Source organism: Mercenaria mercenaria, unplaced genomic scaffold (assembly GCF_021730395.1).
Source record: "Mercenaria mercenaria strain notata unplaced genomic scaffold, MADL_Memer_1 contig_2101, whole genome shotgun sequence".
NCBI lineage: Eukaryota > Metazoa > Mollusca > Bivalvia > Venerida > Veneridae > Mercenaria > Mercenaria mercenaria.
The window spans coordinates 17,780-32,466 of NW_026460138.1; the positions used below are offsets into that span (position 1 = coordinate 17,780).

Sequence of the window (14,687 nt, forward strand, 5' to 3'; positions counted from 1 at the left end):
AAGCTTTACCAATCACTGTTTTTGAAATTAGATATGCATTGCTGACATTGCCTTACAATTATACATAAGAAAAAATTATTATCAATGGAAGTAATTAGTAGTTAATTTTTAACGAGGAAACAATAGATATGCTGTATTTTAAATGTTTACATGAAAATGACCTTTGACCTTTAATGTCAGTTTCACCTTGACCATTATTATTTCAACAGTGATATTGTCTGTTATAGATATTTTAAAATGAAAAATGATCAGTTTAACTAGTGACAAAATACCCTGAAACAATAAAAAAAAAAAAAATTGCAAAATGCTGCTTTTTGCGAATTTTAACACAAATTTGACTTTTGACCTTTAATAATAGGTTGCCTCTGACTTATTGGGATAAGAACTACATAGCTGACCTTAATTCACATGTATACATTAAAGTAAACTGGCAACAATGAATAATAATTACAAGCTATTTGAGTAAGTATGCTGCGTTTTGTGCTCTTTATATAAAAATGACCTCTAACCTTCAATACCAGGTTTGACCTTGACATATTTTCTCTTCACTGACATCGTCTGACATATATACAGTAAAATGAACAACGATCAGTTACTAAAATGACGAAACAAATACTTTTGAATGACCCTTGACCTTTGATATTATGTTTGAACTTGAATGTTTTGAAAACATTGCCTAACATTTATACATTAAAATGAACTGATATCATTGACTAAGATCGACAATATATTATCAACAAAGAGAACAGTTAAAGAGCTATTTTTCATTCTTTTACTTGAAAGTGACCTTTGACCCATAATATCTCATTTGAACTTGACGCAATCCAGATTATATTTTATAATTGACATTGTGGGACATATTTACATTAAACTAAATCACGACTAATTAGTTATAATGATAAAAGGTATCTGTTACTTTTTAAACAGGAAGCTATTTATGCAATTTTTCACACAAATTTGACCTTTGACCTTTGATATTAGCTTTACTCTTGGCGGTTTTGGGGTTACCTCTGCACTGCTGACATTGCCTGACATACAAACATTTAAACGAATTAACTTCAGCGACTAATAATCGACTAATAATGTGATGACATATTAAACAGATTAGAAAAAGTAAACGTAACAGTTTTCACATTTTGCATGAAAATGAAGTTTGACCTTCAATGGCTGACCTTGACTTTTTACAATAATATTTGTATTTCTAATTTTTGCTGTTATATACACATTACATAGATAAAGATGTTTGATTTATGATAACAAACTTTTTTCTCAGAATAACTATAAATTTCAAATATGTCAATTTTTGTGATTTTCTCATAATTTTGACCTTTGATCTTGAATATCAAGTTTGCACTTCATTCCATTTTGATGAATTTCTTATTACTGTCATTGTTTGACATATATAAATTTACTGACAATCGGATATCTACTTTAATTAAACAGTGAAAAAAACTGGTAGCCGTTAACTATACCTAACCCCCTTATATTTTTTCAAGTGAGTTTTACCTCCCCTATCACAAACATAAGGGAACAAGTTATAGGCACGACTTTGACACTTAAGAAATGGGTTCTCATTGAGGATATGAAGTATTGTTTCCAAAAATGTATAAACTTTTTTTGGCCTCATTTGTTGCAATAAAAGTCCGTGAGCTCTCGGACCATTAGTTAATGATCCGTTCACACATGTTTACTCCATTCATGAATAATATGCCTGAGTAATTATTATAACCGCACTACTATCATAGTAAAAAATAGTACGATGTAGACACTATAATTAGTATACATCCCACGCGTGAGTGACTCATCTTTGACAACATTATTCCAACGTTACAGAATTTTAAAATACAGAATTATATTCATGACATCTTATTTTTTGTTGTTGTTGTTGATTCGTTCTTAACTACATTACTTGCTATGATTCATGTCAATTTTGTCTTTAATTTAATTAATGTTGGTAAAATAAAATAACTTTCTAATCTCTGTAATATTTGAAATGATGATTTCTACCTGGCTGATGTATAGTATTTCTGATAAATACATCATTTCCCCTAACAAAATAATATTTGTCTGTCGAAAGTTTATGCTATCATGTTATTTTGTATTGACATTATGTTGTATCCCCATATTGTATAATTACTTGGATGTAATAAAGATCATGTTCTGTTCTGTATAGGGGACGCGTACATATAATTTCTTATCTTCAACAATTACATTTCAAGATTAAGTACATATATATGTTGTCAGTATATTTTTACATTTTTTGAAAATTATAACTTTTATAAAGGTTTTAGATACAATTACGTTATAATCACATTTTAAAAGTTACGTACATAGGCCTGATTGTATTGTCTTGGATTTCGGAAATTGGTTTTTTGGTCTGTAAGAAGGGTTAAATTCAGATATCTGTAAAATGTCTGATTAATTAAAATTTTATATATGCTTTTGAATGAAGGGTGAAGTATATATGCAAAAAATTCTGAAGCTCTAGCACGTAGTTTTAAATTTAGTTTTCCGGGTTTTGCTAAAGTCCGTATTTTAGTCTTGAAAAAAGGGACGATTCCTGGATTATATACCGTCCTAGGAATTTTTCAAATAAATTGACCCCACATGATCCAGACTGAAACTTGACCTAGAGATCATCAAGACAAACATTCGGACTAGTTCTGCATTTTAACTAATATTAAGGATAAAGGGTAATATACATACCAAATTTCAAAATTTTAGCACACATACTTTTAAAGTTATGGTCATTTAAAGGTATTCCGGGTTTTCCGTCAATACATTTCCGGGTTTTCTGGGTTTAAAGAATTTCCACTTTTCTTTATTTTTCAGTCGCACATCCAGAAAAGAAAATCAGGAAGTGATTTTAAATATGGGTAAAGTACGAAAGACCCGTGGTGACATTTCAACTTCATTATTTCACGATTTCTGCTTCATGATTTCACGATTTCCACTTCATGAATTCACGATTTCACGATTTCCACTTCATGAATTCACGATTTCCACTTCACGAATTCTCGATTTCCACTTCACGAATTCACGATTTCACGATGGTGAAATCGTGAATTCATGAAGTTGAAATCGTGAAATCGTGAATTCGTGAAGTGGAAATCGTGAATTCGTGAAGTTGAAATCGTGAAATCGTGAAGTGGAAATCGTGAAATCGTGAATTCGTGAAGTGGAAATCGTGAATTCGTGAAGTTGAAATCGTGAAATCGTGAAGTGGAAATCGTGAAATCGTGAATTCATGAAGTGGAAATCGTGAAATCGTGAATTCATGAAGTGGAAATCGTGAAATCAGGAAGCAGAAATCGTGAAATAATGAAGTTGAAATGTCACCACGGGTCTTTCGTAGTAAAGGCTAATTTTATGTCTACGTGCAATATTGTAGTCAGCGCATGGTGTATATTAATTACAGAAAGCGTTCCGTAATGGTTGAATAACAGTATTCAGTTCTATTCAGTAGAACAGCTGTATTCAACTACATCCGGGTTATACCTCTGGGAAGCACTTTTAATCGTGGCCCATAAGATTTTAAGTAAGAAATATGTAATATTAATAATGAATACAGCTCTGATCAATGAAATAAGAAAACACATAAGATACGGATAGAAACGTTAATACAATATATAATAAATGGGATCGGCCTTTTTTCTAGAATGCATTATTTTGTAAAAAAAAAAAAGTCAGGGTGTGAGCACAGGGGTCACCCCTTCTAAATGTATGCACGTGGACATCTTGTTTTTGTTGTTGTTGTTGTTTTTACTAGTTTAGTGTCAGTTTTCAGCACTTTCTAACAATTTGAAAATACCTGGGATTTTGCACGACATTTCAGCTTTTTCTTATACGAAAACATATTTGAACTCGGAATAAAAACATTTCTCACAGAGGTCCGTAACGTAGGAAGGGTATATGGTGGTGTTTATAGCTTCGTCAGGTCGTTGTAAAGGTCTTTTGATGTTGTTTAAAGGTGTCAGTACACACCTCGAATGTTAGATGTTTTCGATTTTGACAGCGGCAGACCTAGACATTTCAAAATGGTTTCAAAATGAATTTCTTCTAATAAATGTTTATTCTACGGAAGCGTGCAAGGGCCATCAGACTCTAATAAGTTTTATTACATTACAGGCGCGAGAAGAATTTTCGATTTTGTCTCCTCAAAGTATACACATCAAAGTATACAAAGACCTATTTTAGCCAAAAATAAATTGCCTAGAATGACAATGATTATCAGAAAAGGATAAGAGAAGAATACACACCTGCTGAACTGTGTAGTCGATACTTTTTACTAAGTCTTCCACATTGTAAACGGCGAATTCCCCATGCGCTGGTGGGTAGGGCAACGTCTCAAAACCTGTATTGGAAGACTTTTTGAGTAATAGGACGGAAATCTTATCATACTATTTTATGTCAAAACTGCATTTAACCAAATGAATCTTATTTACAATGAGCATTTCATATGATTGAATATCATATAAGAGATACAATAAACTGTGCAACACCCTTCATCCAGACACACTGACGAACACTGGTGACTCTAGATCTGTAACCAAAGCAAGAAAACAGCGTGAGAAATCTCGGAAATGAGTTAGACTTTTATATCGATGTGAAAAAAACATGTTAAGTCTATGCAGGCCTAGATATGCACAAGTAAGCATCATAGGTCCAAAATGGTACCTAAACTGTGATACAAACAAATTCTTTGTTCATGGTTATCTCATTATTACTCTATAGTAATACGTCATTTATTGGTATTTCAAGCAGCTCTTGATGTAACTAGAATATCTCGCTATAGTAATATTTTATAGACCTGTGCAAATCACGTGCTGTCTAAATAATCACATTGATCTGAGAAGTGATGTTGCATCCGTTGATCACGATCAGGGATCTCGGGCCCAAACAGTCCAGAGTCAAGTACAGGCAGCGCATGACCGGACCACCAAGTCACAAGCCCGAGAAAGTGTCCACCGACAGACATCTTTAGTGTCAGTCTGATATGAAACAGCCGGTTCATAGAAAGAAAAGTCGAAAACAAATATTACAGCTCAAACTCATATGATCCCAGTTAACGTTTGATTAGAAATTGATGTTTTAGTTTATTGAAATGTCATTATTATTTGCTTTTTGTTTTGTTTGGCCTTGTTCACGTATGAATGTAGAATTTTGAGATAACCAGCGTTTCTGTTTTTGGCCAGTTTATATATATATATATATATATACACACAAACGGAGATATACTTGTAACCCGTTATATATAGAGAACAATATTCTAACCCTTACGTACAATTATTGACGTGATTGCTTCAAACACTAATATTTACTTTTTTTTTTTTCCATTGAAAATTATTATGTTCGTTTCGTATGAGCAACAATAGGAAAGGCGCGAAATTTACGTCATAGCTGCTTAGTGATAATAAGCCGCCATTTTGACGACGTACGTGTTTAGTCAAGGAGAATGTTCCTTGGATGAAGTCGCAGTTGTTCCGTGTGGTTGTGGACAGAATGACCGGTAAGCTGTTAAATGGCACAAAATATGTGCAATTTATAAAATTATCTTATTAACAAATGGAAAGGAAATATAATGCAAATATAAGAAATGAAACTATTTTTTTCGTAGTTCATGCGAAATTACCAACAGAATAGGATCGGCAAATTAAACATGAATCACTAGCGCGGTTCATGGATTTACCGATCCTATTCTGTCGTTCATTTCGCATGAACACCGTAAAAATCATTTCATTTCTTAATTATAATTAGCACATAAAAGACGCTTACATGACTCTTAGGAACTGTCAGCGAAACAAAAGACAAACTGAATGCATCATATATTGTTCTAAAACATCGAAAGCTCTTCAAAAATTAGTAAAATCCATTTTCTTTGTACAATATTCTACCGAATACTACAGTATTCTAATATCTATCTATTCAAATGGGGTTTATATCTGTTTTGTTCTTTTACTTATGTAAAGTCACTTCATGTGAAATGGTTTCCAGATTTTTGATTGTTGGTACTTTACAATGTCTGCTGAAGAACTTTAAAACTTTTAATAAATTAAGTATAACTTTAGTAATGTAAGAGAAATACATTACAACAAATTAAAAAAAGACGTGTTTTATAATATGCCTAATGTATTGTCACAACATTCTCCTGTATTGTGTATTTTGGTGCTTGTAACTTGTTGGATTTGAGGGCTTGGGTGGTAGCATGCATTTCCACTACCGCTAAGGAACATGCTCATTTAAACCGAGTCTGCAACATGTGGAGTTTCCACTTTTTCTATTTAAAGTCATAACAGCGGTTGTCGTTTCGGGCTAATTTGCAGGCGATAAATCACCATGATAGTTATGGCAGGGAAAACTAGCTCATCCAAGCCAATCTATTTAAAAGACCTTGTTAATAACAAATGGCAAATGCGTGATACAAATGGGCATCTATTACTAACTTGCATCCCAGCCACGTAGCAACATGTGCCTGAGTGTAACATGTCCATGGTTTACCAACACGCTGAATCTGCCTCTGTGTTCCGCAACCTTGCACACCTGTAAATAAGTGAGCTAGGAATAAACATATATAAGAATATCATCTTTTATTAATAGAAACCTGTAAGACCTGAAATCTCTTGAATATTATATGTTTTATAAAGTATCCATATCCTTAATATCGTGCTTAATTTAAGAAATGCTAAAACATTTGGTGAAAAAATGCCCTATAAAATAAAAAAGAAAAAGAAAAACAACTGCGATAGCATGTGTTTTGTCTGCCATTATTTTTCTTAAAGACTAATATTCTTCAAGCTCACAGAGTATGAAAATGTCTTAACTATAGAAAAAATATTGATCCTACATCTTTATATAAAATTAACAAATTACTGAATTCACTATCAAACTTCACTTACGTATATTGATACCAAAATGATCTTTATAAGGTCAAACCCCATCCATAGTGCACCAATAAAATTTATAGACACTTTTTGTTTGGAACATGTACACGGATAACGAAGAATCCATATTAAACAACGCATCAGGCAAGCTGGAAAATATGAAAATAGAAAAAATGTACTTTGAAAAACAACAATACAGTAAGATAATAAAAGCAAGTGAACTGGTTATATTTTAAACAATTACTTGCTTAAAGTGTCGTAGAATTCGCCTTAGGTCAGAGTATACCGTTTCGTTCAGAAGTGTTGTTTATTTGCTGTTTTTTTTTTTCATAATGAGTTTTGTAAATTTGTTATTTATTGTCGATACGATTATCCAAAGTTTTATAAAAAGTGTGTTACAACTATAGCCTCTAGAGTGTTCCTTTGATTTCAACGGGTGACTTAGTTTTTACCCCACATGACCTAGATTTGAACTTGAGCGAGAGAGCATCAAGACAAACATTCTGACCAATTCGCATAAATTTTAAATTTAAACCTCGGACTCTATAGAGTGTTATGAAGATTTCCTTTGATCTTGCGTACTGACCTAGTTTTTGACCCCACATGACCCAGTTTCAATATTGACATACAGAATTGTGCACGCGTGCGTGCGTGCCTGTGTGTTTGTGTGTGTGTGTGCGTGCGTGTGTGTGTGCGTGCGTGTGTTTGTGTGTGTTCGGGGTTTACCTCTTTTTAAACAATTTTTCACTCATATAAATGACGGTGTTACTTGTAGCAGTGAGCACAATGCCCAACTTTATAGTGCTGCCTCGCTGAAATATCAAGCCGTAGACACGTGACACGATACCCTACCCAGTCACATTATACTTACACCGGACTAATCAGTCCTAGCACTACCCTCTCAATGCTGAGCGCCAAACGAGGTAGCTGATAGTAAATTTTTACGTCTTTTGTATGACGTGGCCGGGGAGCGAACCCACGACCTCTCGGACTCAAAGAGGACGATCTATCATTAAGCTACCGAGGAGATTCATTAAGACAAACATTCTGACCAAGTTATATACAGACCGTGTTACAACTGAGGCTTCTAGAGTGTTCACAAGCTTTTCCTTTAATTTGATGGGTGACCTAGTTTTCCCCCAAATGACCCAGATAAAATGTTGACCTAGAGATCATCAAGACAAACGTTCTTACTAATTCTGAAGGGGTTCAAACTTAAATTGTGGTATACAGAGTGTTAAAAATATTTTCTTTGATTTTGCAACTGATCCAGTTTTTGACCCCACATAACTCAGTTTTAGACTTGGCCTAGAAATTAACAAGACAAATATTCTGGCCAAGTTTCATACAGATTGAATCACAACTTTTTGCCTCTACATTGTTTACAAGCCAATTGATTTGAACTGGTGACCTAGTTTTAAACCCAAAATAACCCAGAATCTATCTTAAACTAGAAGACATCAAGAAAAAATTCTGTCCAAGTTTCAAAGATTGAGTACAACTGTGGCCTCTAGAAAGTTCACAAGCTTTTCCTTCGATCTGGTCTTTTGCCCTAATTTTTGACTCCATATGATCCAGTTTTGAATTTGACCTAGAGTTTATAAAAACAAAAATGCTGACAAAGCTTCATAAACATAGGAACATAGGGTCAAAACTGTGGCATCTAGGGTGTACACAAGCCTTTCCTCTGATCTGAATGGGAGACATAGTTTTTGACCCAGCATGGTCGGATTCAAACTTGACCTAGAGATCATCAAGACAAACATTCTGACTAATTCTTCTGAGTTTCAATTTTAAATTGTGGTCTCTAGAATTTAAACAATATTTCTCTTTGATCTGACCTAGTTACCTAATATTTGACCCTTAAAAATCCATTTCAAGCTTGATCTAGAAATCATCAAGAAATACATTTTAACCAAGTTTCATGAAGATAGGGCCTCAACTATTACCTCTAGAATGTTCACAAGCTTTTCCTTTGATCTAACCTACTGATCTAGTTTTTGATCCCGCATGACCCAGCTTCAAACTTGACCTAGAGATCATCAAGACAAATATATTGACTAAGATTCATAAATGTTCGATTACAGCTGTGGCCTCTACAGTGTTCACAATGCAAACGTTGACGGATGGCGTACGACGGACGCCAACGGACGCCGGACAGTGACAGGTCACAATTGCTCACCCTGAGCTTTCGTGCTCTTGTAAGCTAATAATAGAAATACAAAATAAACTTAAATTTACAATGCTAACCTGTTTTCCGTCCAGTAACTGTTCTAGCCGAAATGCTCCCTTCATCCTTAAACATTAGGAAAGGTCAGTCTATTATTGACTATATTGTGTATTTGGCTATATAAAAAGATGCGATATACAGAAAGGCATTATAGCTGAAATAACATAAAATGGGATACAAGGTATACTATTAAGAATTATCAAAGATATGTGTGAAAAGGTTGGATTTTTTGTAGAAACTGTAATGTATATTCGGAATTTTACGAAAATGCGGTAGGGTTGAGACATGAGCGATAATGCCACCGGTTTTATTTTCTCTTTTCGTGGAAGAGCTGGAGTTATTTTTACAAGATGATAGAAAATCTGGTTTAATTATCGACGATATAGTAGTAATTTATCATTATAATTTTGTGCAGATGATATGATTATAATAGACACAACACCACAGAAGCTCCAGGACAGGTTAATTTCATTATTGAACTATAACCGCGTTTTAGAAAAGCGCATGTCTCCCACAACTGCATAATTTTGTTAATAGTAAGTCATTCTTAATATACAGTTTACTCACGACAGTTATACCTTTCAAGAGTGAAAAGGTTGATCATTCAAGGGCCATAATTCCAAAATGTCTTGGCCGATTTTGCTAGTTATCGAACTTGGACGACGACTTATGGTTAAACGCATTGTGTTTAAGTTTGGTGAAGATCGGATGAAAATGGTCGACTTGGAGCGCGGATATTAGTAAAAAGGACGATTTTCGGTAATTAAATGGCCATAATTCCGAAGTGCCTCGGCCAGTTATCGAACTTGGCCGAGGATATAAAGTCAAACGCATTTTTTTCAAGTTTGGTGGAGATCAAATGAGAAATGTTTGATTTAAAGTGCGGACAAGAGTAAAAAGGCCGATGTTCGGTGAATTAAGGGCCATAATTCCGAAATGCATGGACCGATAGGGTTAGTTATCGAACTTGGCCGAAGACTTATGGTCAAACACATCTGTTCAAGTTTGGTGAAGATCGGATAAGAATGTTTGATTTGTGACAGACAGACAAACAGACAACAAAGACACACACACAGAAGGAAATCAATATGTCACCCACCCAACTGTTTAGTAGGGTTTAGAAGAAAAGACATTGACAACAAATATAATGGTATTAGGAAAAAGGGCGGATTAAAACGTAATAAATGTTGGATATGTAATGGGAAGAATATTAAAGTAGTAAATGACTTTAGCTACCCAGGTACATTTGTTTTTGTTTTTTTTTGTTTTTGTTTTGATATACTGGAAACTTTACGGAAAATCAGGAATACTTAACGGGAAAGATGATAATGGTGTCAAATGTTTTGTTGTTCAGTTGTTAGAAAATTAGACTGTATGTTCGATGCATTTGTCGGGTCTATATTGAACTATGTTTCAGAAATTTGGAAAAATGCGAAATCTAAGTAATTGGAATAAATACATTAAAATTATGCTAAAAGCAGTTAAATATCAGAAAAAAATACATGTTCTGTAAGGGCATATGGTGATTGGGAAGATATCCCTTGTATAAGAAAGTACCGCGAGTTAGAAAATATTGATTCAAACTCTGTAATACAAATAATGTTATTTCAAACAAGGTTTATGCAGTCGTTTAATGATTGATATACATGATGTAAATGGTATAAAAATGGGTTTCAAAAATATACACTGTGTTTATGGCTTTACAAATGTTTGGAATTAACCAGAGCTTGTATATTACAATCACTTTATATGTATATTTAAACAGCGTGTTATTGACTGTTTCATACAAGGCTGGGTTGTAAATAAGAAATCAAGAAGTGTATACTTGAATTGAATAATAATTGTTAAGTTATATTTGGTTAAGAATTGTATTTAGATTATTTGTCGAGTTCATGCTATGAAATTCCATACTGGAGGATATGCTTACAACTGATTTCAAAGATTAAGATGCTTCCAGAATTGTAGATGAATAGCACTTTATACTTATTTGTCTATGTTATAATGACTTAAGAATAAGATTTATCAAAAATTTTATATTGTTAGACCTAGTATGATGAAGTTAATTAAACAGTTACAAACATAAAATAGAAATGTATTTTATAAATTAGCTCTATACTATGAAGGCGCTATGTTGATGAGAGACAACATGATAAAATATTACTTCATGATCTAGCCGTCTTCACTTTAAACACAACATCAAAAAAAAAAGACAAAAAAAAAACCTGACTTTAAAATAGTCAATATTTATGTTGTATTTTGATCTTGATGATGTAGTATGTTCAAGTCAAAATAAAAACATATGTTTTGTTCATCCTTAACAATGACAATGAATTTTATATCAAGTACCTCTACCAAGTGATATAACTCAAGATGTCGAATGTTTTTCCATACTATATGTCCAGTGTCGATATGAGTTGTGATTCTATTTTTCGTGAAATTGTTCTTTAGGACTGATAGTTAATAAGTACATGCACTATCATGACGGCAAACATAAGTGATACATTTCGTTTGAGATTCAGTGATTGATATTGTTGAGGAATAAAGATATTCTAGAAAAAACTAGTATTAACATTAAGTATATATAAATCTTTTCGCATAAGTCGAGCGATTTTCATCTTAACGTGACGACATTTTTCTTTTGCATGATTTTCTAACGCTTCTGTACAATGCATGGTCAATAAATAGCAACGTCAACAAAAAAAAAAAAAAAAAAAAGGTTATCCTAACTTAATGATCTCGCATATATTCACCTTGTAACATAACCCTACTTCTGATGTCGTCCAAGATCATTGATACTAATTTTCATATAATGGAAACCAAATTGAGCGCTCTAAATGATCAGCTTTTGTCTTGCGGAATATTGAAATGAAATGTCTATGTACATTGCATATCTTTTTATGCATATATTCCTAAGGAGGATTTATTGACTTAAATATATGAATCGTGTGTAATTAAATATTTAGCAAAATTATATGTATGCATAAACAAATCTTAAAGTTTGATACTATTATGATGTTACGAATATGTAGATCTGGATGTATTTATAGATATTGAGTAGATTGCAAATAGCAGGTTAGCTGTTCACTGCATGTTTTAGATTATATAGCCATGACGATATTTAAAATTACAGATATGACATATTCCTTTAATTACTTTCCAGAAGACTGTAACTTACATGTGGAGGACTTTCTGTATGTCCGCTAGCAGGAATTTCTGCTTCGCAACTTTTGTCCTGAAGAATATATAGGATTTTAAACGTTAAGCATAATTAACTTAAGGAATATCGAAACAGATATGCTATCTAATACAAAGAAGTGAAATTACATAAAATCCACATTTATCATAAAAGGTGAGTTTAAAATAACATTAGGCAGAAGAAATATATATTCAAAAAAGTGTCCGCTGCAATAATCAGTACTTTAAGTATTACTGATTCTTACTAAGATATACATGAATAACCATTATGTTGAACTGGGAAGGTACTCTTTGTATATAAGTAGGTACCTGCGAATTTTAAAATATTAGTTTAAACCCTGTAATACAAATACTGTTATTTTAAACAGAAGGTTTATGCAGTCGTTAAATGTTTGTACTTAATAAATGACATAAAACTGGGTTTTAAAAGTAAAATAAATTTGTGATTATAGCTTTGCAAATATTTAGTATGAAACAGATTCTGTAGATTACCATCACTTTATATGTATATCTAAATAGCGTATCATACGAGGCTGGGTTGTAAATGAGGAATCAAGAAGTGTATGCTTGAACTGAATAATAATTGGTAAGTTATATTTGGTAAAGAATTGTATTTAGATTAAATGTCGAGTACTTAAAGCGCATGCTATGAAATTCTATACTGGAGGTAATGCTTACAACTGAATTCTAAAAATGAAAGAGACTTCCAAAATTGAAGATGAATACCACTTAATACTCATTTGTCTATGTTATAATGACTTAAGAATTAGATTTATCAAAAATATATAACTGTTAGACCTAGTATGATGAAGTTAATAATACTATTACAAAATTTAATATAAAATAGAAATGTATTTTATAAATTAGCTCTATACTATAAAGGCGCTATGTTGATGAGAGACAACATGATAAAATATTACTTCATGATCTAGCCATCTTCACTTTAAACACATCAAAAAAAAGCGAGTGTGTTATATAACAAAATGTACTTTCCAACTGACTGTTTGAAATAGTCAATATTTATGTTGTATTTTGATCTTGATGATGTAGTATGTTCAAGTCAAAATAAAATATATGTTTTGTTTATCTTAACTATGACAATGAATTTTATATCAAGTACCTCTACCAAGTGATATAACTTAAGATGAAGAATGTTTTTTCATACTATATGGCCAGTGTCGATATGAGTTTCGATTCTATTTTTCGTGATATTGTTCTGTAGGACTGATAGTTAATAAGTACATGTACTATCATGACGGCAAATATAAGTGATACATTTCGTTTGAAATTCAGTGATTGATATTGTTGAGGAATAAAGATAATCTAGGAAAAACTAGTATTAACATTAAGTATATATAAATCTTTTCGCATAAGTCGAGCGATTTTCATCTTAACGTGACATTTTTCTTTTGCATGATTTTCTAATGCTTATATACAATGCATGGTCAATAAATAGCAACGTCAACAAAAGAAAAGGTTGTCCTAACTTAATGATCTCGCATATATTCACCTTGTAACATAACCCTACTTTTGATGTCGTCCAAGATCTTTGATACTAATTTTCATATAATGCAAAACAAAATAGAGAGCTCTAAATGAACAGCCTTTGTCTTGCGGAATATTGAAATAAAGTGTCTATGTACATTACAAATCTTTTTATCATGTTTATGCATATATTCCTAAGGAGGATTTATTGACTAAAATATATTAATCGTGTGTAATTAAATATTTAGCAAAATTATATGTATGCATAAACAAATCTTAAATTTTGATATGGTGTTACGAATATATAGATCTGGATATATTTATAGATATTATGTAGATTGCAAATAGCAGGTTAGCTGTTTATTGCATGTTTTAGATTATATAGCCATGACGATATTTAAAATTATAGATATGACATATTCCTTTAATTACTTTCCAGAAGACTGTAACTTACATGTGGAGGACTTTCTGTATGTCCGCTAGCAGAAGTTCCTGCTTCGAAAGTTTTGTCCTGAAGAATATATAGGATTTTAAACGTTAAGCATAATTAACTTAAGGAATATCGAAACAAATATGCTATCTAATACAAAGAAATGAAATTACATAAAATCCACATTTATCACAAAAGGTGAGTTTAAAATAATATTAGGCAGAAGAAATATATATTCAAAAAAGTGTCCACTGCAACAATCAGTACTTTAAGTATTACTGATTATTACTAAGATATACATGAATAACCATTAAACAACAACACCAAAAACAGAAATGTCTTTATAAGTTGTAACAAAACCTGAGAAAGTTTAATGATCTGGCATATACATACTCTCAAACATATTTAAAATAGACCCACTTACTATTATGATGTGCGAAAATGAAGTACATTGTACTTTTAAATT

The 14,687-nt window shown here is 32.3% G+C and overlaps 1 protein-coding gene across 1 annotated transcript in view; it reads right to left on the reverse strand.

Annotated features, from left to right (window-relative positions):
• The window catches only part of LOC123549602 (uncharacterized), a gene marked incomplete at its 3' end in the record, with an annotated part of 55,284 nt that overhangs the window by 12,929 nt on the left and 27,668 nt on the right, over positions 1-14,687 (reverse strand). The window contains exons 4-9 of the mRNA XM_053533190.1: positions 14,246-14,302; positions 12,287-12,343; positions 9,132-9,177; positions 6,897-7,030; positions 6,444-6,540; positions 4,260-4,354 (exon numbers count right to left, since the gene is read on the reverse strand). Of these exons, the coding sequence (XP_053389165.1) occupies positions 4,260-4,354; positions 6,444-6,540; positions 6,897-7,030; positions 9,132-9,177; positions 12,287-12,343; positions 14,246-14,302 (486 nt within the window). The remainder of the gene's footprint in view (positions 1-4,259; positions 4,355-6,443; positions 6,541-6,896; positions 7,031-9,131; positions 9,178-12,286; positions 12,344-14,245; positions 14,303-14,687) is intronic.